This window comes from Ascaphus truei, chromosome 8, assembly GCF_040206685.1.
Source record: "Ascaphus truei isolate aAscTru1 chromosome 8, aAscTru1.hap1, whole genome shotgun sequence".
NCBI lineage: Eukaryota > Metazoa > Chordata > Amphibia > Anura > Ascaphidae > Ascaphus > Ascaphus truei.
Window position 1 is genome coordinate 25,318,378 of NC_134490.1, and position 25,749 is coordinate 25,344,126.

The 25,749-nt window shown below is 43.3% G+C and overlaps 1 protein-coding gene across 2 annotated transcripts in view; it reads left to right on the top strand.

The window, feature by feature from the left end:
- Positions 1-6,583: 6,583 nt before the first annotated feature.
- Positions 6,584-25,749, top strand: part of KLHL26 (kelch like family member 26) — a 45,846-nt gene continuing 26,680 nt past the window's right edge. Inside the window, exon 1 of one of the 2 annotated variants that reach the window (XM_075610858.1) lies at positions 6,584-6,683. In XM_075610858.1, coding sequence (XP_075466973.1) covers positions 6,637-6,683 — 47 coding nt within the window. In that variant the 5' untranslated portion in view covers positions 6,584-6,636. The remainder of the gene's footprint in view (positions 6,684-25,749) is intronic. The other variant, XM_075610859.1, reaches the window with a different exon arrangement.

Below are 25,749 nucleotides of genomic sequence, written 5' to 3' on the forward strand. Positions count from 1 at the left end.
AGACCTTTAGACATCATTTAAAAAATGTTTTACTATATTTATGCTCTATGCATAGAAAAGGAGAACACCTTCAAATATATACATTTTCCTTTTAACAGGAAGAGGACGTTGTCACGGGAGAGCAGACGACTTACTCCCAGGTCACAGCACAAAGCAGAGTAAGGGGTTAAATAAACAGGAAACATCACAAGCATAGGTACGCAGACAAATACTCACCACAATTAGTTACAGCAGCTGCGGGGTAACACGGTCTATCTCACTAGGTGCTGGGCGCTGCCAAAGCCCGCTTACCCAGGATGTGCCCCACGAATCAGATTGTCGCCGCGGATCAAAATGCTCCCGATTGCCGGCTGCCTGTATTTCCAGCTAGTCTCTGCTCACCGAGACTAACCACGGACTGCCCTGGAACTCCAGAGCGGCGAGGCATATATAGATTCACTGCTCCTATTCAAATGCATGGACGACCTCCGCTCGGCCAATCAGAGCGCGGTGGGATGGACGAACAAGCCAATCACAGGCGAGGGGGAGGCACGGCTACAGGTCTGGCCGTTTGCCGATCGTGACATCAGAGCGAGCGGGACATATGAATCAGTCCAATCACTGGAGCACCTACGCTCGCCATTTCCAGCCATGATCATCCAAGCTGGAATTCCACGAGGGCACATGCGATGGTGTCAAATTGGCGGTGAGGGGCAGAGTTCCGCTTTGTTCTGTCCCAGCGGGTGCCCTTTGCACACAACCATCTGGTTGTGACACTGGCCTTTGCTCCCCATGATTCAAAGTCCTGGAAAGCTACTGGGAAAAAGACCTTGAAAGAGGGGCCTACATGCCCAAACATGGTCATCCCCTGCCTGGAAAAACAGATGTCCAGCAGGGGGCATGGCTCTCAGGTTGAAAGTGTCCTTGATTTGGTCCCCTATGTCCAGATGAGTAGTACTACTGGCCCCACATGTGTTAAAGCATAACATAGTGTATATAACAGTATCACTGCTTTCACATCTAATAAAGCTATACATTTTTACAATACTTTGGGGATCCATATACACAATACATGGGCAAAACCCCAGTAACCAACATCAACCTGAGGCTTACTGTTCTGGCCCAAGCACACCCTGATAGATGAGTAGGGACAGGCAGGTTAACTCAATCCCATATATCAAGCAAGGGAACCATCTTACTTGCTGAAGTGTTTATTTGGGACAACAACATACAAATAAAAGGGGGGAAAAGTACAGAGGGAACACTGGGACATGAGATCAATGGAGGGGAAGGGGAGCTATGAGGGAAGTGGGCTAAGTGCAAAATGTAGGGATTAGGTAACAATCAGTAACTTTTCCAGGATAGGAGAGATGACTGCTCAAGATGGCTGCTGGTACTAAAAGACAGCATGCTGGTCTGATGGGAAATTAACTGGGACAATACCACCTGGCATGGGGAGGGGGAGCAGTCTATCCTGGTAAAAAGCAGGGGGGGGGGTTGCCAAGGCAACTGGCTGAAGCCAAGAAATCCACAAGGGATCGCAACAATGTTGCAACAGCTAAACTGAGGAGTGCTGGCAGCCTGAAGACAGATTAAAAAAAACACAATCCTGTTCCAGAACACTTACCCACCCACAGTAGCCCTGATGAGAATAGACAGCAGGACGAGTTTGACCTTTATTTTTAGCAGCCCTGCTACCTGTTTCATCACAGACATGTTTTGCAACTAAAAAAAATAAGTGTCCTACTATGTTTCTGACTGACAACACAATGTCACTGGGACATGATGTCACCGTTTTGATGGAACATTGTAAGGAACCCTGGAACTAATAAGCCCCAGAGCTAAAAGTATCACAGGGATGATTGCTGTAGTAACACATTAAACATACTGCTGCAAGTAATTCAATTTGGTCCTGTAAAGGTGACTGCATCATAAAGGGACCTGGTGACATACATGTATCTGAACTTTCTAAGTGTCATTCATTTATATTTAACCCAAGAAACATCACTGCTGCCAGTTGTGGGCAACATTTGATGGTCCTAGGGGTTCCTGAGTACCACCACTAATTTTATATACAAACATACAATTCCACATTCTTAAAGAAAGAATAAGACCGTCCAAAGAGCTGTGCCCCCATGTTGAATAAATGTCATGTTCTAAAACAGGCACCAACCACCACTTTTGTAACTCCTTTGCTGCAGGAGCAATGTGTTGCAGGCCACTCTAGCAGCCAAGGAGTTAAGTCACTATGAACATTGGCCATTAGTTCATGTTGGTCCTTGGTGGGACTGCACCTTTAACAGAAACATCATACACATCGTATGCAGGCAGCAAGCAACCTAACACGTCAAACAGGCATTTGCACAGACTCTGTTCAATATCCTTAAATCTCTCGTACATTACCATATGTGTACATACTTACATTCTAATTAAAGCTCTCTCTTGTCTCACTGGTGAAAATGGCAGGGTTATTGGTTGCCTCTGATGACCCTATTCTGTCTCAATTCCCAGCTGAGTAAGAAAAATGTAGAGCACCTGGCCACCAGAGGGATTACAGCCTGTTCTTATGCCTTAAACAATGTGTTTTAATCTTTAACAGAGATGATGGAGACATTTAATAACCCACTGGGACCATGGCAGAAGTGTTTATGGTATGTAGCATGCAGCACAATAAGACTTTAAAGAAGACTGAAGCAAAGGCTGGGGACATAAAAGTGTAAGCAAATAAAGTCCAAACTAAACTTAAATAATGACATTTAAATATAAAACACATTCCAAAATGGTATTCCATTCTCCGCACCTCACCCGAATGGATTACGCTGGCCAATACAAGTAGTTGCATTATGTCAAATAACTCTGGATAGATTCGTTGTAGATTGTGATACTGTTTGGGGAACCAGCATTATAGTTCCTCATAGATGATATCGTTTGGCTTTCCAAATCTCATAGGTTTCTTCTTCAAGAATTGAGAAGAAACCTATGACGTTTGAACTCCGTCCACTATAATTTCATCTATGAAGAATCCTCCTGTTTGATTCATTACAAGTAATCGACATTTCTCCAGCATTACTGTGGTTGAAACAAACTTTGAAGGACCTTATTTTATCATACAACAGTTGTATCCTGATTTATAATATACTTTATTGATTAGATGTTATACTTTTTGGTGCACCTTGTGCTGGATGAACATCATTCAGCAGCCATAAAATGAAAGGGACTACAATCTTCTCCAGAACGGGGAAGACGACTTCACAGCACAATGTACAGGGGCATTGATGAGAATAGAAGGTTAACTGAATCCGTTTCTTCGATTGTATTTTTTCATGACACCCTAGTGCAGATTGGATTGTGTCTTTGGGATCTGTTTATTAAAGTCTTCGTTAGGCGCAGGCGCAGTTTCAGCAGAGGAAAGGCGAAAGGTCAAACTGTACAGCGGTAACAGTGCAGAAATATATACCACAGATGCAGGTGGTCTTCATCAGGGGTGGCCAACTCCAGTCCTCAAGGTCCACCAACAGATAAGCTTTTCAGGATATCCCTGCTTCAGCTGCTGCTGAGCCACCTGTGCTGAAGCAGGGATATCCTGAAAACCAGACCTGCTGGTGGACCTTGAGGACTGGAGTTGGCCACTCATGGTCTACATCATAAAACTAATCAGGAGAGACTAAAGGACCTCAACATCTACAGTTTGGAGGAGAAAATATAGAAGGGGGGGTATAGAGGACTGGCTAAGTCACGGGCCTGCTAATTTTCATGGGTAGATCACGTTTTGCTCTTGTGTAGAGTGCTGAACATGACCTGGCTGGAAAAGGTTTCCTCTTCTGTTACCGGCATCAGTGATGTCGTGATCACATGATCGCTGCTAGGAGCGGTCCTGTGTTTCGCCAGTCAAAGGATTAAAGACGCTTGCGGAAAGCTGGCAGCTGGGATGCTCTTTTTTGCATAAAAACAAGTGTTCTTAACTCTAGTACTCAAGACCCCCCCAACAGGTCAGGTTTTCAGGATATCCCTGCTTCAGCACAGGTGGCTCAATCAGGGGCTCCCTAATTCAGCACTGATTGAAGCTGGGATATCTTTAAAACCTGACCTGTTGGGGGGTCTTGAGGACTGGAGTTGAGAACCTCTGGTACAACAAATGATACTTTCAGCCCTTGAACTGCCAATAACAGAGGCACCGCAGAGCTCATCATTATAACCCACTCCGTTTGTGAAATGCATTACCGCATACATAGCCAGGGACATCGGAAGTGCTGAAAATGACATAAGCTGTTTTCTTGTATCTCTCACTGTTCTTCCAGAGTGAAGAGAACTGTATAATTAATTCATGAAAGAGCTGTATAACCTTCATCTGTTGTATTTTATTGGCACCTTATTCTCCTTCCTGAATGCCTAGCAATCCCAGGCTGTGTTAACCCCTTTATTGCACTGCAGGCCCTTCTGGCTTTCAACAAAAGTAAATAAATGGCAGAACATGTTTAATTACTTAGCAAGGCATGGTTCCACCTATTGTTTTTTTTTTTTAATAGGCGGGACCTAAGTTAATTACCGCTCCGAGGACCCCTGCTTCCCGCGATACTTACTTCCGAAGGTGACCCTGGTAACATTCCCTGCTGGGGAAACAAAATGGAGTTTTAAATCTCCCACGGCATGTGGGCCAACCGTAAGCCGCAGGTTCATCTCCCGCTGCTTCCTATTGGCCCGAGTGCCTCTGGAAATGTAAGAATTAGGAAATACCGGCAGCACCTATGATAGGGTGACCAGATTTGTCCCGGCAAAAAACGGGACAAATGTCATGCATGCGCAGTTGGCAAGTGCGAACAGCAGTTGCCGGTCACGCATGCGCAAGAGCAGCCGGAAAGTGATGATCGAGCATGCGCAGTCGGTGCTCGCCAGTGGGACAGAAAACCGGGACATAGCCCGAAAAAACTGGACTGTCCTGGCTAAACTGGGACGTCTAGTCACCCTACCTATGAAGTAAGTATGTCGGGAAGCAGGGGGGTCCAGGAGCTAAAATTAAAACGGTTCAGCTCGGGTGACCCCCTGCTTCGTAACCATTAAAAAAAAAAACCTGGAATGCTGCTTTAACCCTTCGAGTGCCGGAGGGCCAGCGTGCTCCCTGAAGCAGTCACATGATTGCTCCACCACTGATGACGGAAGGGGAAGTGTCATCCCCCTTCCGTCAGCCATTATTGCAGATCGCGTCCGGGTACAATCTCCCCCTGAGAGAAAAAGCAGGGCGTTTTGGGGGGTTATTTTTTAAACACGTAGCTACTACGTGATGGCGCACCCAGGGTGCAAGAACCCTGTGACGTAATAGCTATGTCCTGGGGCCCTGCAAGGGTTAAACACTGGCTTTTAAAAATAAAATTAAATATATATATATATATAATTTTTGATTCTAGGGTGTTACCAATGGAAAGCCTTTTCTTTGGTAAATCTGGTGCTGGGTTCTTTGGCACTGGTCTTGCAGCCGGGGGAATAGTTACAGAATGCCCATACTTTGTAAACGTGGTCTACTTAACCTTAGGGAGGTGGTAAATCGGAGGGGTTTGATTTCTCTTGGGTGTGTTGTCACTGTGTATTAAATAGGACCTGCGATGATGAAAGTAGAGACTTGCTAGAATATAGTCATTGTCTTTCCACAGAATGTGGAAGTTGGTCAGTAACAAAGTAGCCTGGTACAATGAGGTTGTACAAATGTAAGTAGTAGTACCCCCACTGGTACCATCACATTTCTACCAATTGGCCAAGTGTGACCCTCTCCTGCTACTGGCTGCTCCCTTTTAGCTTGTTTTTTTTTTAAAGCCGGCTACCAAAGAAAATGGGTTCTGTTTTGATGTAGCGACAGAGAATCCTCACCGGGGAGGAAAAAACAGCGGGCACGGCCGCACAACAAATAGCAGAGGCTGGGCATAGAAAATTCTTTATTGCATCATGGAAGTTAAAAAAAGAGAGAGGGGAAAGCATCCCCCGCAACTCTTACGCGTTTCACCCTGAGGGCTTTTTCAAAGAGTTTTTTTGATGTAGCATTGACCAATCTGAATTGGCATTTTATTTGTATTTTTACCATTATTCTTAATGCGGCCATAACCCTTTCACTGCCAGAGAGGACACTGATGCATTTAGACTGGGGTACAAATAGGAATATATTTTAATATTTTATCCCAAAACCTCCCATTCTTACTTGGTAATATCCTAAGACCCCCAATAAAGTATGTATAATTGTATTTATATGGCGTCAGCGTTGCACGCAAAGATTACAACATAACAATACAGGGTAAGTAATGGACAGACAATGGGGATAAGTGCAACAGGTAACAGGCAACATAAGGCAAAGGGAGACACTCCCCAAAGAGCTTACAATCTAAGTGGATTTTTTTAATTTTGTTGTATGTGGGATATATATATATATATATATATATATATATATATATATATATATATATATATATATATATATATATATATATATATATATATATAAAACCTTTGCTGCTCCTTGTGGCAGTGAATATGTTAATTATGGAGATTTGAAAGACCTGGCAATGACAATAATAATAATTATTATTTATTAGTATTAATGCTGCACGCTGCTGCTGTCTCTTTAAAGCCGGTTACCTGAGCCTGTCCCGGTTACCTGAGCCTGTCCCGGGGAACATGGCGGAGTCCGGCGGAGGAGAGTTCGCCTCGGTCCGGCAGAGCAGGTGAGACACACCGGCGGCCGTTGTGAAAACTCCGCCGTTTAACACATTTCTGCAGCCATGGGATGCCGGGCCCTCGCTTTCTCACTCCCGGGAGTTCCCGCTGCATGGCTGCCTCGGGAGCTGTGCACGGCGGGGGCGGAGGGGGGCCGGCGGGGACGGTGTGCAGGAAACACCGGGGATCTTGCAGTGCAGTAGGCCGGAGAAAGGGGTGTGTTGTATTTTTTGACATGAACCATATGGTAGTTCTCTAAACTTCACATAACTCCAACTGCATCATACCGGGCGGTTTTCGTTTCAGTTTTCCTAATGTGAGCATTATTCTATGTTACAAACCCTAATAATGACCAAGAACTGCCCAATGTGATGTTACAAGATAAAAGGTGACTGTAAGAAGCCGAGCATGCCCCAGTGTGTATGAGAATAAGTATTACTGGTGCAAACAATGTTACCTCCATACACTAAACAAATCAATATTATTATTTTCCTGTGGTAAATCCTGTGCTTTTCTCTCTCAAGGGCAATGTTCATGCACCCTGTCCCTTTTTGAGTGTGTTTACCAATTAACTTTGTGTCAAGTTAAACATGCTGGGGGGGTTGTGTGTGTGTGTGTGTGTGTGTGTGTGTGTGTGTGTGTGTGTGTGTGTGTGTGTGTGTGTGTGTGTGTGTGTGTGTGTGTATATATATATATATATATATATATATATATATATATATATATATTATTATTATTATTATTATTATTATTATTATTATTATTATTATTATTATAAGCATTAAAACTGTTGGTGATTAGTGACTAAAGTTCAAAGTAAAGTCCCAGTTAGTGGATTATAACAGTCCTGTACTGTATATGGGGTATTTTTGCAGGGAGATCAGCAAGAATCTTCATGTAGTTATTATATACTTTATTATTATTAGTTAGGAATGGACTGGAGGATTACGTGGGAGTGGAAAAATGCTTATTTATTCTACCATATTTTTTTTATTTAAAGAGACAATCCAAGCAGCTTAAAAAAAATTTTCATATATATTTTTTTACTATATGCAGCATTTTCTTGCATTTTTTTTTATTGAAAACTAATTACCTAAGCTGCCGATCGATTTGTTCTCCCATGATTGATCAGCAAAATCCTGCTGCCCAGTGCCTTTTAGTGTCAAATCAATCCTTCAGTCAGAGTAACTCAGCGGCTACAATATATTCTTATATTACTAAAGGAACATTATCTATTGTTACAGTTTGCAGCTCAAACTGCTGGGAACATTGGCAACAAATTATCCCAAACAGGAAAGTCTTACAAAGATCTTGCACTGCTGGGAAGGTGGGATAAAGCCTGCTATAGAAATCAAAGGATGCTCAGTATATTAAAACTCATTAAAAATGGCATTAAGAGTTGAATTTTTAAATATAAAAAAAAGTAAGTATTATCTAATACTACAGAACGGATTGATTTAAAAACACATGTAGGATGCTGCGTGGATTTCACCTTTTTTTTTTAAAGCTGAATTATTTATTGTAGTTTGGATATAAATGAGTTTCTTTGCTTGGGGTTTCAGTACCTGGGTAGTAACGCTGTATTCACTCACGTTAATAACGTAACGTTAACCCATTTTTACTCCCGTAAGTGTGAAGTATAGCAGCCGTGTCTATGCAAATGAGCCGTTCTTATAAGCATACCTTATTCACTAAGTTTAGTCAAGATTAACGTGGGGAAATAATGTTACGTCATTTAAGTCATATCTAAACCTGGTGTTGCGTAGGACATATGACAATGAACAGTACATAAGTTCATAAAATGAACTTGTATGCTCTTCTTCTGTATTTAATATATTAACCGCTTAGGTGGTCAGCTAGTTATGGGCAACCAATGGCTAGTTGGCTACATAGTTCATATTTCCTGCCCCGCATTCCATACCAAAGTGGCTCGTCAAGCATTGCTTGTAAATGCATTCATAACAGATTTGGAAAACGGTTAACCCCCACCTCCCGTACCCCAGCAGGCTTAACCGTCAACTCTGGTTCACCTACACTGACCCCCCCACCCCCCCCCTTTTCCATATCTACAAGAATGGCTAATAGGGCTGTAGGTCACGTAATAAATGCAAATAAAGAATACACTTACGCTAAAAAATATATATCTACAGTATCTCTATCACACACACACGACAGGGTACCGGCACTCTAAAACTGCAAAAAAGATGAAGTTTAATGCTTAACGTTTCTACTCCCACGAGAGCCAAAACCTTGAGTATTATTTTTTCACCAGTTTTGAAGTGCCTATCCTGTTTTTTGGTTTTATACCTCTCCTTTGGACAGAAGCACCCAAGAGGCAAATTTAATAATTTATAACCAGTTGCCCTATCCACTGAGACGTTTCCCGTGATCTTCAGGGGACAGGATCCCCAGGAACTAATCCCCCAAGGATGATTTGATGAGCCGAAGCCAAACAATGAAAAAAGAAAGATGGAAGTTTTGCTCCACACTGGGAACCTTTTTTACATTGAGGAGAATGTGACCAAAGGACATCATAATAACCCCTCTCCCCAGGGAAATCTCAAACAGTTTAAAAACTACAGATATTGCAGAAGTTATCGCATGATAACACATTACCGTTTGAGCGAGGTTCGTGTATGATTTGTTAATATTACGGTGCGATTTGTACTGCAAATAAATGGAGCAGTAATGTCTTGTTTTGAAAACTAATGGTATCTCTGCTAGTTAGCACTTGGTAGTGGGTGCAATGACAGCTGCTACATCTGTTCATCGGAGATAACGTCACCTCACTAAAATTGCGCTCAGAACTGCACAAACTTATTAAGCATAGAATGGTAGTCTACACTAAAAATGCTACCAGGACAGGTACTGTAAATGTGTAAATGCCTGTAGCATATGGTCAAAATATAATCTTGCCAAAAACATAGTCATGACGCATGTAATGGGCTCAATTACTTTTTTATATATATATATATATATAATATATATATATATATATATATAATATATATATATATATATATATATATATATATATATATATATATATATATATATATATATATATATATATATATATATATATATGCAAAGGGTAAAAAATCATAAAGCAAACTTGGGAGGAACTAAATGGTTAAATCAAGGCAAATATTAAATGGGACGACCGGTCCCTGCAAACGCACAGTCTGTGCTGTGGTGCACCCTCTGGCGTTCTGCGTATCTGTTATGTGTTTTATTTGGTTTTAGATGAGTATTTGTCATCTAGCGCAGCCTCTGTATATATTTATTTCAGGCGCCGTAGAAGTCTGAGATCCTGATGCTAAAACTCTGAGACTTTGAGTCTCCCTGATTTGGCAGTGACAGCAGATGTGCTTGTATGTCTTGAGAGCTATAGCTATATATAATCTTCAGCCTTGTCGATCCACTGCTGCTATGTAAAGTACCCTGCAAGTATTTTCTCTTGAATCTGTGTTCAAGAAGATGTATGTAGCGGCACTGATGATGTGAGGTTAAAACAGGGTTTCTCAACTCCAGTCCTCAAGCCCTCGCTTCAACTGTGCTTCTCCGCTACCTGTGCTGAAGCAGGGACTGATTGAGCCACCTGTGTTGAATCAGGGATATCCTGAAAACCTGACCTGTTGGGGGGCGGGGGGGAGGGGGAACTCTAATTCTCAGGCGGCCAAATTGTCCCCTGATTGCTTTCTGGAAGAAGACCACCTGCACCTATAAGGCGGCGTCCATGCTGCCGAAGACCACGTGGCGCATATCACATTGCCTTAAGGCATTGATCGCGCCCATAGACTGGTAGGGCGACAGCAGGAGGGGGCACGCGGTGCGTGAGGGATCGGTTGAACCTGATTTCTCTGTGTGACGGGCAGGTCACGTGAGTGGTTAGCCCAATGAGGGTGAACCAGCTCCATGATGTCACACGCCCCCCCCATGGCACGTCTACCATGTCCTGAAAACGCACCCACTTCACACGGGTGACGTCACGCACGCCTCCGCGTGGGCAAAGGCTGTATGGACGCAGCCTAAAGCAGGAGAGCGCATGCTCATGAACTACAGGTACACATTATTCTACCAAGTCCAGTTTTGTTTTTTTGTTTATCATGTTGTTGTCCAGAGATCTCTGAAGTGTGTGGGGGTGGGGGGGGCCCTCCATCACATCGCTATGCTGTGACCACTCCGAAGAGGGGATTGTGGCATCGCTGATGACTGGAACGGAGGAGGCCCCTGGAGTGCCAGACGTGTGGGCTGCGTCATGGGGCATTCAAAGGGTTGAATATTTTATCCTATTGCACAGATTATTTATATTCCGATAATCATTATGGCAAACCAACCTTGCTCTATAATTGGAGGTAGAGGTCTATGTTAAACGGGATTAAAAAGGGACCTTTCCATATCATTTCTTTTTTAATTCTGTTTCCTTATATTGAAAGTCTTAATGCTCCATATAACAGCATCTGTGAACAGCTTTTATCCAACGACAAGAACGTGTAACCTGTCACCATACACTTTATAGGGTTATTGTACTATTTCCCCCTCCCCCTTCCTTGTTTGTCACAAACCTAAAGGATAAGCCCTGTGAGACTGAGACTCCGAGATAAAATGTGGGGTCAGAACATGGAACGCAGGTAAGGCAGATTAAGACACCATTCAATATGCTCTGAAGCAACATTTCTGTCGCTCTGGAATATTTCAGCCTCGTTGAAACTAACGGAGCTGAAAATCTTCCAAAATAAGAAGTTCACTTCAAAGAGGAAAAGGTGTTTTACTATATATGCTTTGCCCACCATTTTACATGTAGGGGGTCTAGCAGCTACTTTTCCGTTTTTACTGTGCAAAAAAAGCCAAGACTGTACCAGAGACTTAAAAATGACCACACTTTGTAAGCATTTGTCATCATTTTATAACTTTGCATTTTTTTTTCCACACTGGAACTCGCTATAAAGCTACTTTGCTTGAGCAAATGCAACGACATTGGCAGGGGCAGGAAGTCCAAGGCAGGGGTAGCCTTCTCCAGTCCTCAAGGGCTACCAACAGGTCAGGTTTTCAGGATATCCCTGCTTCAGCACAGGTGGCTCAGTCTTTAACTTAGCCACCTGTGCTGAGGCAGGGATATCCTGAAAGCCTGACCCTTGAGGTATCCCTTGAGGACTGTAGTTTGGCTACCCCTGGTCCAAGGTCAGGCTCTTTGGGGGTCGGTTTTGGCCCATGGGCCACCAGCACTGCTATAGTTCATTGTCACTGGCATTATTGGTTGTCTTCCTTCGTGAATCCTCTTGCACCTGGATTTGTGTTGGTTACAAAGATTAATTTATTTGAACAAGGAGGTAGGTTTATTTACCGTGCTGTGTTTTTTGGCAAGCTAGACTGTGGTTCTTCTTGTGTTTAGTCACCTGGTAACCAGGTAGAAGAATTCTGGCGTCTTTACCCTTTCGCTGCGAGAGGGGCCAGCAAAGCATTGAGCTGCTGGCAGTGAATGGAATAAACTGATATTACTCCTCAATCTGCAGACAGGCAGTTACTGATTCATGGGTGCTCTTGTGCTTATTTACATGCGCATTTGTAGTCCCTATTATTTATTTATTTTTCTATATTTTTTTTTTTAGGTGGGAAGCGGGGCCGTCTCCGGATCTAAACAGCAGTCATTTCCAGCTCTGGGGACTACCTGCTTCCAGTGATATTTAGCTCTGTAAGGAAGGTGCTGTCGGTAACATTCCCCGGCTGGGTGAACAATATGGAGGCTTAAATCTCCCGCAACACGGTAGCTAAGCTGCGACGTCATCTGTCCCGGCTTCTTGGCCTGCGTGATGCAAGGGATTTAAATGTCAATGGAACACAACCAGCACCTACGGAGGAAAGTATCTCAGGAAGGAGGGGGTCCCAGGAGCTGAAATGAATGCGGTCCAGCTGCGGACACCCTTCGCCCCTTTCCAGTGCCGTTTTTATTTTTAAAATCTGATGCATTAAAAATGTGGGGTTTTATATATTTATTTTTATTTTTAAAGAGGCAGTCCAAGTAGCACTTAAAACAAAAAATATATACACTTTTTTTTTAACATATGGAGCTTTTTATATAAAACAAATTACCTAAGCTGTTGATTGATTTTAGTTCTCCTGTGATCGATCAGCAAAGATCCTTCTTCCAGGGTTCACTAAATGGCCGCCTTTTCAGTTCCAATCAATCCTACAGTCAGTGTAACTCAGCAGCTACAATGTATTCTTATATTACTACGGTAACATTATCTATTGTTAGTTTGCAGCTCAAACTGCTGGGAATATTGGCAACACATTATCCCAAACAGGAAAGTGTTGCAAAGATCTTGCACTGCTGGGGAGGTGTGATAAAGCCTGCTATAGAAATCAAAAGATACTTAGTATATTAAAATGGTATTATAATTTTATTTATTTTTATGTAAAATTTTAATGTATGACATCTCTTGAAAAATACAAAAACTGTAATGGAAAAAATGACATTGTGTTGAATAAAAAAAGAATGTAGTATGTATTATCGAATACTACAGAACTGTGTTTTTTTTATTATTATTAATACACACACACAGGATATTTCACGCATTGCCATTTTAACACAAAAAAAAGCAGGACATGATCAGGGGGCAAGACCGTAACATTTGGAGTTAAATGCATATATGTTTGTGGGGGTTGTTACTGCCTTAAGGTATACATCCATATGTAACAATGTATGAGAAACATATGACACAGGCTCATTCAGGTTAGGCTACAAGATCAGATCTTCTTAACCTTTTTAGGGCACCCTGACCCTAGTGACGACTAGACATCACTATACACAGCATACTCTCATCAACCTTAGACAAGGCTGCTCCCGTCACCCCTGATAATTCAAACCACAACCGTGGCACACACCTTTCACGCGCTACTTCCAAAAGTGCTCATGCACCGTCAATGCCTATTTGTCACCTTTTAACTCCCTTCTCCGCCGAACTACACATACACCCCACACTACCCTCACGGCCAGAGACCTCGCCACCTACTTCACAGACAAGATTAAATCTATCAGACATGACATCTCTTCATGTAATGCTTCACACACCTATCTCCCCTCGCACACCTAAATCCATTCTCTGCTCATCTTCCCCTGTGACCGAGGATGAAGTCTTCATGCTCCTCATCATCTTGTGCTACATCCTGCCCCCTTTTTTCTCTCCCCTCACATATCCTCTGCACCCTCTCTGGCACACTAAGTCCCATCCTAACTCACCTTTTTAACCTCTCTCTCGCCTCTGGCACATTCCCATCTTCTTCCAAACATGCATTCATCACGCCCATACTCTAGAAACTCTCACTTGACTCCTCCTTTAACGCCCTATCTCTCTTCTCTTTTACTCTAAGCTACTTGAGTGACGGGTATACAACCGCCTGACTCACTTTCTTTCCAACTCCTTGCTTGACTCTTTACAAGCTGGTTTCCGTCCTCTACACTCCACCAAGACAGCACTAACAAAAGTGACCAATGACCTACTCACAGCTAAATACAAGGGCCATTTCTCCATACTAATTCTCCAGGATCTCTCTGTGGCCTTCGATACTGTCGATCACCACCTTCTCCTAAATATTCTCCACTCCGTTGGCCTCCGCACTGCAGCCTTCTCTTGGCTCACGTCCTACCTATCCAATTGCTCCTTCGGTGTTTCCTTCTCTGGTGTCTTCTCCTCACTCCCTCTTTCTGTTGGAGTCCCACAAGACTCTGTTCTTGGCCCTCTGCTCTTCTCACCTCTACATCTCCTGCTCTTGGAAAACTAATACAATCTTTTGGCTTTCAGTATATTCTTTATGCTAGTGACACACAAATCTATCTTTCCTCTCCTGTCCCATGTCTCTCATTTCTCTGCAATCTCGTCCAGGACGTCTCACCGCTACCTGAAGCTAAACATGGCCAAAACAGAATTAATATTCTTTCCCCCTTCCACTGCCACACCAACACTCCCCCTCACTGTAAATAACACCACGATCTCCTCACCACCTTAAGCATGCTGTCTAGGGGTCATTCTTGACTCTGATCTCTTTCATTCCTCACATTCAGACCCTCACGAAGTCATGCCGTTTCCACCTAAAAATATCGTCAAGATACACCCTTTTCTCACTCGTGATGCAACTAAAATCCTAATCCACTCACTCATGTCCCACCTCAATTACTGCAACCTTATCTCAGTTGGCATTCCCTTTGTCTACCAAGTCCAGTGCATCCAAAATGCTGCTGCTAGACTTATCAACCACACTTGCTGCCCCACTACTACTGCTCCTCTATGCATATCCCTACACTGGCTTCCCATAGCCTCTAGAATAAAATGTAAAACCTTTTAGTAAAGACTTGTGAAGGTCAACGACACTGCTCCCCCCTTTGCATCTCAGCCCTCACCCACAAAGGCATAACTACACGCCCCCTACATTCCACCCATGACATCCGCCTGTCCTCTCACCTTATTACCTCCTCCTCACTCCCTCCTGCAAGACTTCTCCCGTGCTGCCCACTCTCTCTGGAATTCCCTACCACAAAAACCCTCAAACTCTCCCCCAGCCTTCAGATGTTTAAAAACTCGCTGAAAACTCACCTTCTCAAGGAAGCCTACTCTGCATACCTCTAACATTCATCTCCAACTCCATTAGCATCAGCTGTATGGCTGGACCAGTCTCCACCCTATGTAACATTCTTACCCCCCCCCCCAAAAAATAAAATCTTAATGGCTTCTTCTGTCAGGCTGGGCCATATTCTACCCGGAGCCATACCTTATCCTACAATAAGCAGCCACTTTACCTTCTTGTTTCAACACTGTCCCTCATTCCCTCTAGACTGTAAGCTCTCACGAGCAGGGCCCTCACTACCTCTTTGTGCATGTTTGTCCTCACCTGTATATCGATGTATGGCTTCACTACATAGATGACATCCTCCTCCTCTGGAAAGGGAGCAAGGATGAGCTTACCATGTTCCTGGTACTTCTAAATGCAAACGACCATAACTTACGGTTCACATCAGAATGCAGTGACGCAGCATACGTTTCCTAGACCTTACCGTAAGTCGCCAGACGGACACCTAATCACAACTACTTATAAAAAACCGACAGCTATCTGGAGGCTAGCAGCCACCATCCTGACTCTCTAAAAAGAGGTATCCCCACCTGACAGTCCTTGCACATACGGAGAAACTGTTCCAATACAAAGGGAAATTCAAGCTTCCTAAATGAAAAATAATTTTTCAGAGAGGATACGCTAATACCAACATTAAGAAAACTTATCATAGAGCTCTAAAAACCCCTAGAGTTAAGTTACTCGAAGACAAACGGCCGAACATGAACAACAATGAGATAAGATGCATAGCCAAATATAACAACAGATGGCGGGACATCAATACAATTGTAAATAGACATTGGCACATCCTGACGAACGACGACGACTTACATACAATTTTGAAGACATGTCCTAGTATAATCTGGAGGAGATCCAAGAATCTCAAGTACCTTCTTGTGAGGAGTCATTTTTGTAGGAAGAAGACATCTAGCACATGGTTGGGCAACAAACATCGGGATGCCACAAATGCCACTCATGCAAGGCATATGACTTTGTACTGCCAAGCAAAACCTTCTCAAACTGTGACAGCTCAATAACGCACACGGTAAAACACTTCGTAAACTGTAAAACCATATGGGTCATCTATCTTGTTACCTGTATGTGGGGAAAACTTGCAGAAAATTTAGAAGAAGGATTTTAGAACATATTGGCTCGATACGCAACAGTATAGATACCCCACTCTCCCGACATGTAAGAGAGAAACATGGAGGGGCCCCAAAATGTATTCAATTTCAGGGGATAGATCACATACCCCAAAGTATAAGAAAGTGAAACTGAGTCAAGCTTCTCCTACAAAGGGAAGCTAGATGGATTTACACTCTGCATACCCAGCCTCCTAGTGGCATCAATGAAGGTTTTGTGTACACCCCGTTCCTGAAGGGGATCACAAACCAACACATATCAATTCTTTTTCTGAGACCAGTACTGGCACCTAACCCATATGGACTTACAAATCAATATACATTGATAGATATGCATAATTAACTGTGTCAAAAGTAACAAATTGACCACAAGAGAAATTAAGATCTTTTATTGTGATGTGGTAAGCCTGCTTCAGCATAGCATACATGCTAGGGTATAAGCACATCTCCTTGCAGCCTTGTTCACATGGGCGTCCTGATGCATTGCCTAGGCAACAAAATACTTTAAAGGGGACAGTCCTGGACGCCTTACATGCCCCCACCGGAAGAAGGCGAGATTAGTATTCGGCGAAACGTACGTCGGGTGAAGTCCTTTTTGCCGACTTTCACGTGTTTTCTACTGTCATGGTTCCCATTGCTCTAAGCATGGCTACTATGCACAGCGCAACTCCCTGAACTGCACAACATTAATCCGTTTGGGAGAAGGGAACTCGTGCAGAACAGTGTAGTCTGAATACGGTTCACACACATGGGATCAGCTCTTACTCAATCTTATTGATTGTTGTACCTTAAACGTGGTACCTAGGCAGGGAAATCTTGCTCTCTCTATCTGCTTAAGCCTGTGCGTATCTCACAAATTGTATAGACACCTACCTTTTGGGTTTTAAACTACAGACGCAGCCTGCACAACAGCTTAATTGCTGTGTCTGAAGCAGACCTCTATGAACTCTGTTTCACTCAGCGCCAGCTTCAATCACACATGCTGCATGCACCGTAGCTTAGTTAAGCTCCTAGCAGTCTGAAACGGATCACTAGGAATCCTGCTTCAGTCAGTGCTAACCCTAATTGGCCATCATCCCTCACGGGAAACTTTCTATGGTCCACAAGAAAGCTGCCAGAGACGATCTATCTCCAGGGCAAATCTACAGCTGCTGTCCTAATAGCAATTCTTCTATACACTATATATTTTATCACATATGGTATATATCAATTCAGTAAATATAAACCAATCATGAACAGTATTTCTGAAATTAACATTAAACTGTGAGTGAACAACGCCGCCTTAATTAGAGACTATGGGGCTTTATTTATTTTTCCCTCTAATCCTGTGTATTCACTACTGCAAGCTTGCATGGGGTATGGAGTAATCATATGTGTCAACACTGCAATCAGGATCGCAAGTGGGTCCAACTATACCACCTGTGCACACGAACCCCGCGTTCACACAGGGGGCTTCGCGACACTGTGTGCATGCCTCCGTCTGCTGGGCGATGTGTGAGCATCCCCAGCAGATGGAATGATCCGACACAGGGCGACCTCCCGATCCAATACAGCCGATAACATTCTAAAAGAAAAACCCATTTGTACGTCCAGAGTCGACTTGAATGAACTTTATGTGCCTTGTATCCAAAATTCCTAGTGCCATGGTAATGTTGCCTAATCACACATGCACAAGTTTCGTTCAAAATGTAAACTCATTTGTGCTTACGTTATTACATAGCAGCACCTTAATGATTATTTTCTTATTTTCTTTATTGCTATCATTTTATTAGCGAAGAAGTAGAAAAATGAAAGACCCAACCCACGTCTGGGTAAATATATAAATGTTGACAACATTGTTTGGCTGCTGAAATTGACGTCACGCTGCTGCAGCCAATGGTAGTTTCAATACTGAACACTACCAATGTCCGCCAGGAACCTGTGACGAGCGCGCACATCGTGTAGCGCGCTGTGTGAGCTGGGCCTTCCGCTTGTGCTCTGAACTTCTAATATGACAATATCCATGTCCAGTGGTTGACAAATCACCAAAAAATCTACTCGCCACACAAAAAAATCTACTCGCCACCTAGTACCAAACGTGTGCTGCTTGGGCCAATATTTACTCGCCCGGGGGTTAAATCCACTCGCCCGGGGTGAGCAAATGTATAGGTTTGTCGAACACTGTCCATGTCTATTACCCTAGGCAGCTCAGAGATTTCTAAGAACCCTCTGCTACACTAAGCGCCAGTCTCCTTTTGGCAGATATCCCTACCAATAGTGTGGGTTGTATTCCATAGGGCTCACACACAACCTCTGCAGATAGTGTATATAAAAGTAACTAGTGTTCACCAGGACTTCAAAAGATACAACTAGTGTATGACACATCAAGATGCAGGGGCCGTTATTCGAACAAAACACGGAGCCATTTTCGTGTGCGATGTTGTATTCCACGCGGCATTAACGCGGCCGGTCACACCAGACACCCGTGTTTATCGATTTCAGGTGTTTAGAAACCAGAACACTAAAAAGCCATTTTCTGCACTCGCCTGCACTCACGTCTTAAGGCGGTAAGGTTGGAAGAAATCACGTGCCATGACATCGGTATTCCGAGGTACACAACGCGTGAAGTGTTCGAATAACGGCCGCTGCATCTGTAGACATTCAGCACGCTTTAATTTTTGTGTATGTATCAATTTAAAAAGAAGACCTGACACTAGTTACACTGTAAAAGTCACACTGTGGTTAAACGGGTACATTATTTACCATACCTAGAATGAACCCTTTTACAGTGAATCTAGCCACTGAATTATGTGTATTATTATTTATATCACCTGTATGCCTATTTTAACAAACGTATTAAAAGTTGTACATTTTAACTAAGCAACGTAAGAAACCCAAACAGTAAGGGCAAGACCGTCACATAGATCCTGCTAAGCAGTACCTTGCTGCTCCAATAAACAACTCTTCATTACTCTTATATTTGTGGTGCACCAACTAAGGGATTTCTTTCTTCTCTGTACATGGTACTTCTGTCTGTGCATGTTTGTCCTCACCTGTATGTAACTGTGCATGTTTTTTGCAATATATATAACTCGTTACTCCACTGTACCGTTCTGCAGAATATGTTGGCGCTTCACAAATAAACGATGATGATGGTAATAATAATAATCACAGTATGGCATCTGGTGGACATCATCAGGTTTTTGCCTTTCCCTAGGGGAGTTTGCTTTCACCGCTGTCTGGGAGCAGCGAACGTGATATGAATGGAACATGAGGACTTCCAGTTGCAAGAATGTGTACACTATTCCCGTGGAACTCGGGGTCCATGGTTCTCCAAGCACATCAAGGGTTAATTATTATTGATTATTTTGTGGGTGTTGCTGACATTGGGTAATATTTACGAAGTGGCGCTATTGTAGAAGACACCTTCTGTCACCGGAAGACCCCTGATGGATCATTCAAGTGAATGGGCCATGTTTACTAAGCAATGCTACTCCACTGCACACCACCAGGTGCCGGAAGATGCCTCACAGCCAATTCACTTCAACGTGCCGTAAATTGTCTTCCGACCCTGGATGTTGTAATATAGAACAGCACTGTTGATTAAATATGGCGGCCCATTGTGCGTGGCTTTATCTTTTAACGTCCCTTCTGATGAGATTCCTGTTAGAACCATGGACTCAATCTGCCGCTCCCACAATGTAAGGGAATTGTGGGTACAGCACAAGGGCCATGTGCACCCTGTGTCATTGCCAGAACGACATTTGGGCACTGAAAAGGTTCATTTGTGGTTGAGTCTGTGTGAGCATGACTGGAGTTCAGCAATGGAGATAAAAACGAAACACTTCAAGGTTCAGGTTGCTCTGGATCACAAAATGTGGTTTCATGCAGCACTTCAGATATTTCCTTTTATGTTCTAATTGTGTGTAGTTCTTAGGATATAATCTGGAATGGACATTTTCTGGCTTGTTACAGCTATAGCTTGTTATCACATTTACGCTCTGTGGCCTTTAATAGGCTCTAATTATAGTTGTGCTACTGGGTGAATTACAGTGTTGTTGTTAAGAATAAAAAAAATCAGTCTGTATAAACATTGTTACATTTTATATAGAGGTTTGTAATGTCAATATTTTTGCACTAATTGCCGCCCTGGTGTCTAAAAGGATTATGGTACTTTTTTTGTTGGAGTTGAATTATGGATTTGACTATTGATTATCAGAAAACAGCCCTGAAAGTAATATTCTAGAATATATGTTAATGATAGTCTGAAGTGCCTGGGATAGAACATCATGGCAGTATCAGATGAAGCATCAGTTTCAGTCTATAATGCACGTACTTGAGCGGGCACTTGGGAAAACATTGGGGATGAAGCAGGGGATTCTGGGAGAACAAACATAAATCAGAGTCTCCCAGATACAGTCACAATACTTAACTGTAATTGTTTATAGCAATAGATTTTGAGATGGAGATATCTGTCTCCAGTGCAACAATCCCGGGCCACCATGCCTAAAGTTTAGACCCTGGCGCCTCTGTTGAGCGCCACACTGACTGACCTGTCAGTCACCAACGCGAACGGCAACCGTGCTCTCTAGCTTCCATGCCCGAGGCTGCTGTATGGACGTGCTGACCGGCAGCAGCGGTGATTGACAGGTCAGTCACTGCCGCCATGCTGCTTATTGGGGGGGGCCATGGAACTGGAGCATAGTGAAAAGCGGGTGGCTGAGACGTGCGATCCTGTACTCTGCCCGCACCTGCTCTTATATCATACACTGGCAGAGGGAGGAAGCACATGTGCGTCTGTTTGTGCGTGTGTCAGATATGCGCGTGCGCGCACTCACACACTGACACTGAGTCACCACTGGGTGGGAAGGAGGGATGAAATGCTCCTCCCACCGACCTGTCACTTATCTCTCGCTTCTAAAAATGATGGCTGGCTCCTAAGTAATTTATATTTTCATCATCATCATCTTCAGCCCTTGTTGAGACTGCTGGATGAAGGCCTCCCAAATGATTTTCTCTGTACGGCGTGCTTACAAGCCTCCTTTCTCTTGGTGTTGTTGCACAAACAGATTTTCTGATTTCTTCCTCCCATCTTACTTTTGTTGTTGTCTTTTAATCTCTCTTGGAATCCAGTTGACTACCATCTCTGTCCTACGATGGTCATTTCTTCTTATGATGTGGCCGGCCCACTGCCATTTACATTTCTTCACCCTTGTCAAGACATCACAGATTTTTATTTTGCTTTCAAGACCATTAATTATTTTTCCTGTCTCGTATGAATTTGCATAAAAAAATATATATATATTGTGACAAACGCCCCTCTTTTGTAGTGCTGACGTCTGTCTGGGTTCTTCCCGACACAGTCTTCTAGGGTTAATTATACAACAAACAGGATCATGCAAAGTATTATGCTGCTTAACTCAGGCTTCTGCCTGCTTTATTTTCATCCAAGTAAGGTACTGCAGCTTTAACATGTGTAGGTTAGAGGTACTCAGATACTTTCATTCAGCAGTTCACACATTTCAGTGTTACAATATTTCCCACACTGTTATTTCAAGAAATAAAACCAAAATCATATAAGCAAATCCTATCCCTTTCAGGGATCTAACTACACATCAGAATCAGTCTCTCTAACAGCTGCTGGCCAACTAAACTGGTTCCCCAGCTTAAAACAATGCTCTCTCATTTACGGACACAAGATACAGCACAGTCTTTTAGCAACAGCAGTAATCATTTGTTTTGTCTTATCTGTTCGTGGTGTCCAGGCAAATCCTCTGGTACTGTCATACGTGGAGAGGCCGTCAACCTCGATACTGGATGCAGGAGAGTAGCGACACCCCCAGCCCCCAGGCTCCAAGGAGAGAGAGTGAAATGCAAAACCTCTCTGCTCTAAATACCTGTGCATGTGATTAGAAGAGCAGGTGAGGGAGAACTAGAGCCATTGTAATCTGTGGTCTGGATTTTCCATCCAGCTGCCTGAGGTAATGGGAAGCTGTGGAACGGATCATTTGTAACTATTCCTGCACTTTCTGCTCTAAAATGGGGCAGAAAGCTGCCTAACATCTTTGGACTATGTCACATATCCCCCTCCCCAGCTCACACCTACTGGGGTGAGCGGCCATGGACCTCACTGGGGTGAGCGTCCTACCTGAAATACTTGAGCTAACTCCTCAGTACAACATTAAGTATTCACATGACACGAATATGAACTTCATTATATAATTTACCAACTGAAAGGGCCATCAACCCTGTATATTAATTTGTAGTTTAGCTACATTTTCAACACAGAGAACCAATATAACACTGTACCCTTGACAAAATGCTTATTCTAGAGGCCTAATATACCTTAACTACAATAGCTTATTTGCATAGTTAAGTGTCCGTGACATAGTCCACACGTGTAATAACAAAAAAATATCGGTCAATTCCCCAAACACATTTTTTTTTTTTTTTTCTTTGACTTCCAGTCCATTACATTTCCTGACTTTATTTCATAGGCCGCTGCAAACTGCAAATGACTGGACTGTTTCTTTAGCTTCTGACGGAACTCTGGGCCCGGATAGTCTTTGTCTTTATATTGTGGCCCAGAGTGGCGAGATCCGGAAAAATTCAAGGCCAGCGTTGACCTTCGTCGCTTTTGATTTGCGACCTTTGAACCTTTAAGGTACTTCTTACTGCCATGTATTTTCTCACGACCATCACTCTCAGAGATTTGGGATTTTTCCTTTGGGGCAATTATATGGTACTTAGAAGATGAAGCACTGACTACCTGGAGCACCTTCACCTTGATGGGGCTCTCACTAACTCCGGCTGTACCCTGTGGCATTTTACCTTTGCAGCCGGCAGGCATGTAGTCTTGGACCTCTCTTTCCTGAGGTCTACATTTATTCAGGCGGAAGTACCACTGGATAACCAGTGACGCATTTCTCAGGGTTTGATAGCGAATCCTGTTCTGTGTCATCCTAGTCAGAGACTGGATTTTTATAGTTGCTCCTTTCATAATGAGGAACCTGTTTCGTACCATGCGGGCACGGTAGAATGATTGAAGAACACAGGCTGCTTTATTCCGGTGATTGAACACACGAATTTTCATCCCTCTGTAGGCAGCCTGTAGGATGATAGTTGCGGCGCGTTTACGCTGATAATTTTCTCTTTCCCTTCTTCCTTGGATAAGAGCTTTGCAGTGCTTCTGAATTATTCTAATGCTTTTCTCCTTTTTCAAAATGTTAAGTTCCTCCACGAGAGAATTCTGTTTTGTGCATACATCTCGCAATTCTGTTCTCAGAGCGTCCATTTCTTCCTGGTGCTGGCTCTGAGTGTGCATCAGTGCTTCCTGCACTTCTAATTTTTCCTGAGTGAACTGTTTCTTTATTTTTTCTGCTTGGTCAGTCAAATCTGAATTTTCCAATTTCAGAGTCTCATTTTCTTGCTTTACAGTCTCTAACTCACTTAGGGCAATCTCATGGGTTTGCTTCAACATTCCCAGCTCTGTGTTCAGACCGTGGCCCTCCAGGCGCAAGTGTTGCACCTCTGTGCTGAGCGCATGAACCTCTTGTAGAGCCTTCCCGTATTTCTGTTTTAGGATAGCAATCAATTTGTCAGACTTAATCTGTTTTTCATCCATGGTGACAATTACGGTGTTGGCCTTTTCCAGACTAGTCGTCACCTCTTCCAGCTCACTCCGTAAGAGAGACTCTGTTTTCTTCAAAGCCTCGTGCTCTTGTAAAGCTGGAAGTATACACCTCTGTAACTCGGCGTTCGCTTCTCGCACCTTATTGTTAGATTCTTGCTCCTTCTTCCAACATTCTCGCTCCTTCACCAAATCCTGCCACAGGACTTCATAATTATGGCGGGCAGCTTGGAGTGCAGAAACCAAAGCCTCTTTATCCTGGTTCAAGGATTCAGCTTCCCTTTGCTCCTCCTTTTCCTTTGCCACTGTTCCCGTGACAATTCTGCCGATCACTCCGGTCTGCAGCACATCTCGGCGCCTTTCTGACGCATGTCCTGACAGCGCAGGTTCAAGTGGCTCGGTCACTTCCCCTGTGACTTGAGGGACAGTTTTCTTTTTCTTCTTCTTTCTTTTTGCTTTATTAGCTCCAGAGATATCAGTGGTACTGGGCACACACTCACTGGTATCAGCTTCCACATCTTGCTTGCACACATAGGGCGTTGCTTGCTTTTGCAGCTGTTTGTCTTTGAAAATTTTGGGGCACACATCTTCCATGTGACCTACTTTATGACAGGCCCAGCATACTAAATTCATCTGTGGGTACGGCTCTCCTCCAGGGGCCACATACGAGTCATCATCATCATCATCATCATCGTATGGCCTGAAGGGACACTGTTTTTCATGATTATGTACATTACAAAATAAACATTTCACGTCGGCCATTTTAGAAACCCGGCAGGAACAATTTGCTAGCTGCAATTTCACTCCCTTCAGCAACTTGCATACAGCACTTGCTAGCTGCAAATTCACTCACTTCAGCAAAATGCATTAGCTTTACAAACAGCACTTGCTAGATGCAATTTTTTTTTTTCTTCTTCAGCAAAACATTTTGATTTTCTGTTTGGGTTCAGGGTGCTATTGCATCCACACTTCGCACATTCTCTGTGTATGCTAGAAGCACAACTGATATACACATTGGAACAGACTTCACTCATAGCATCTGTACTTTAGTTCAGCTCGGCGGCCATTTTAAACCCCCGCATTTATTTGCAAACCCACAGACTTTTTAGTGTCGACCCGCATTCTCCACCATATGTGACAAACGCCCCTCTTTTGTAGTGCTGACGTCTGTCTGGGTTCTTCCCGACACAGTCTTCTAGGGTTAATTATACAACAAACAGGATCATGCAAAGTATTATGCTGCTTAACTCAGGCTTCTGCCTGCTTTATTTTCATCCAAGTAAGGTACTGCAGCTTTAACATGTGTAGGTTAGAGGTACTCAGATACTTTCATTCAGCAGTTCACACATTTCAGTGTTACAATATTTCCCACACTGTTATTTCAAGAAATAAAACCAAAATCATATAAGCAAATCCTATCCCTTTCAGGGATCTAACTACACATCAGAATCAGTCTCTCTAACAGCTGCTGGCCAACTAAACTGGTTCCCCAGCTTAAAACAATGCTCTCTCATTTACGGACACAAGATACAGCACAGTCTTTTAGCAACAGCAGTAATCATTTGTTTTGTCTTATCTGTTCGTGGTGTCCAGGCAAATCCTCTGGTACTGTCATACGTGGAGAGGCCGTCAACCTCGATACTGGATGCAGGAGAGTAGCGACACCCCCAGCCCCCAGGCTCCAAGGAGAGAGAGTGAAATGCAAAACCTCTCTGC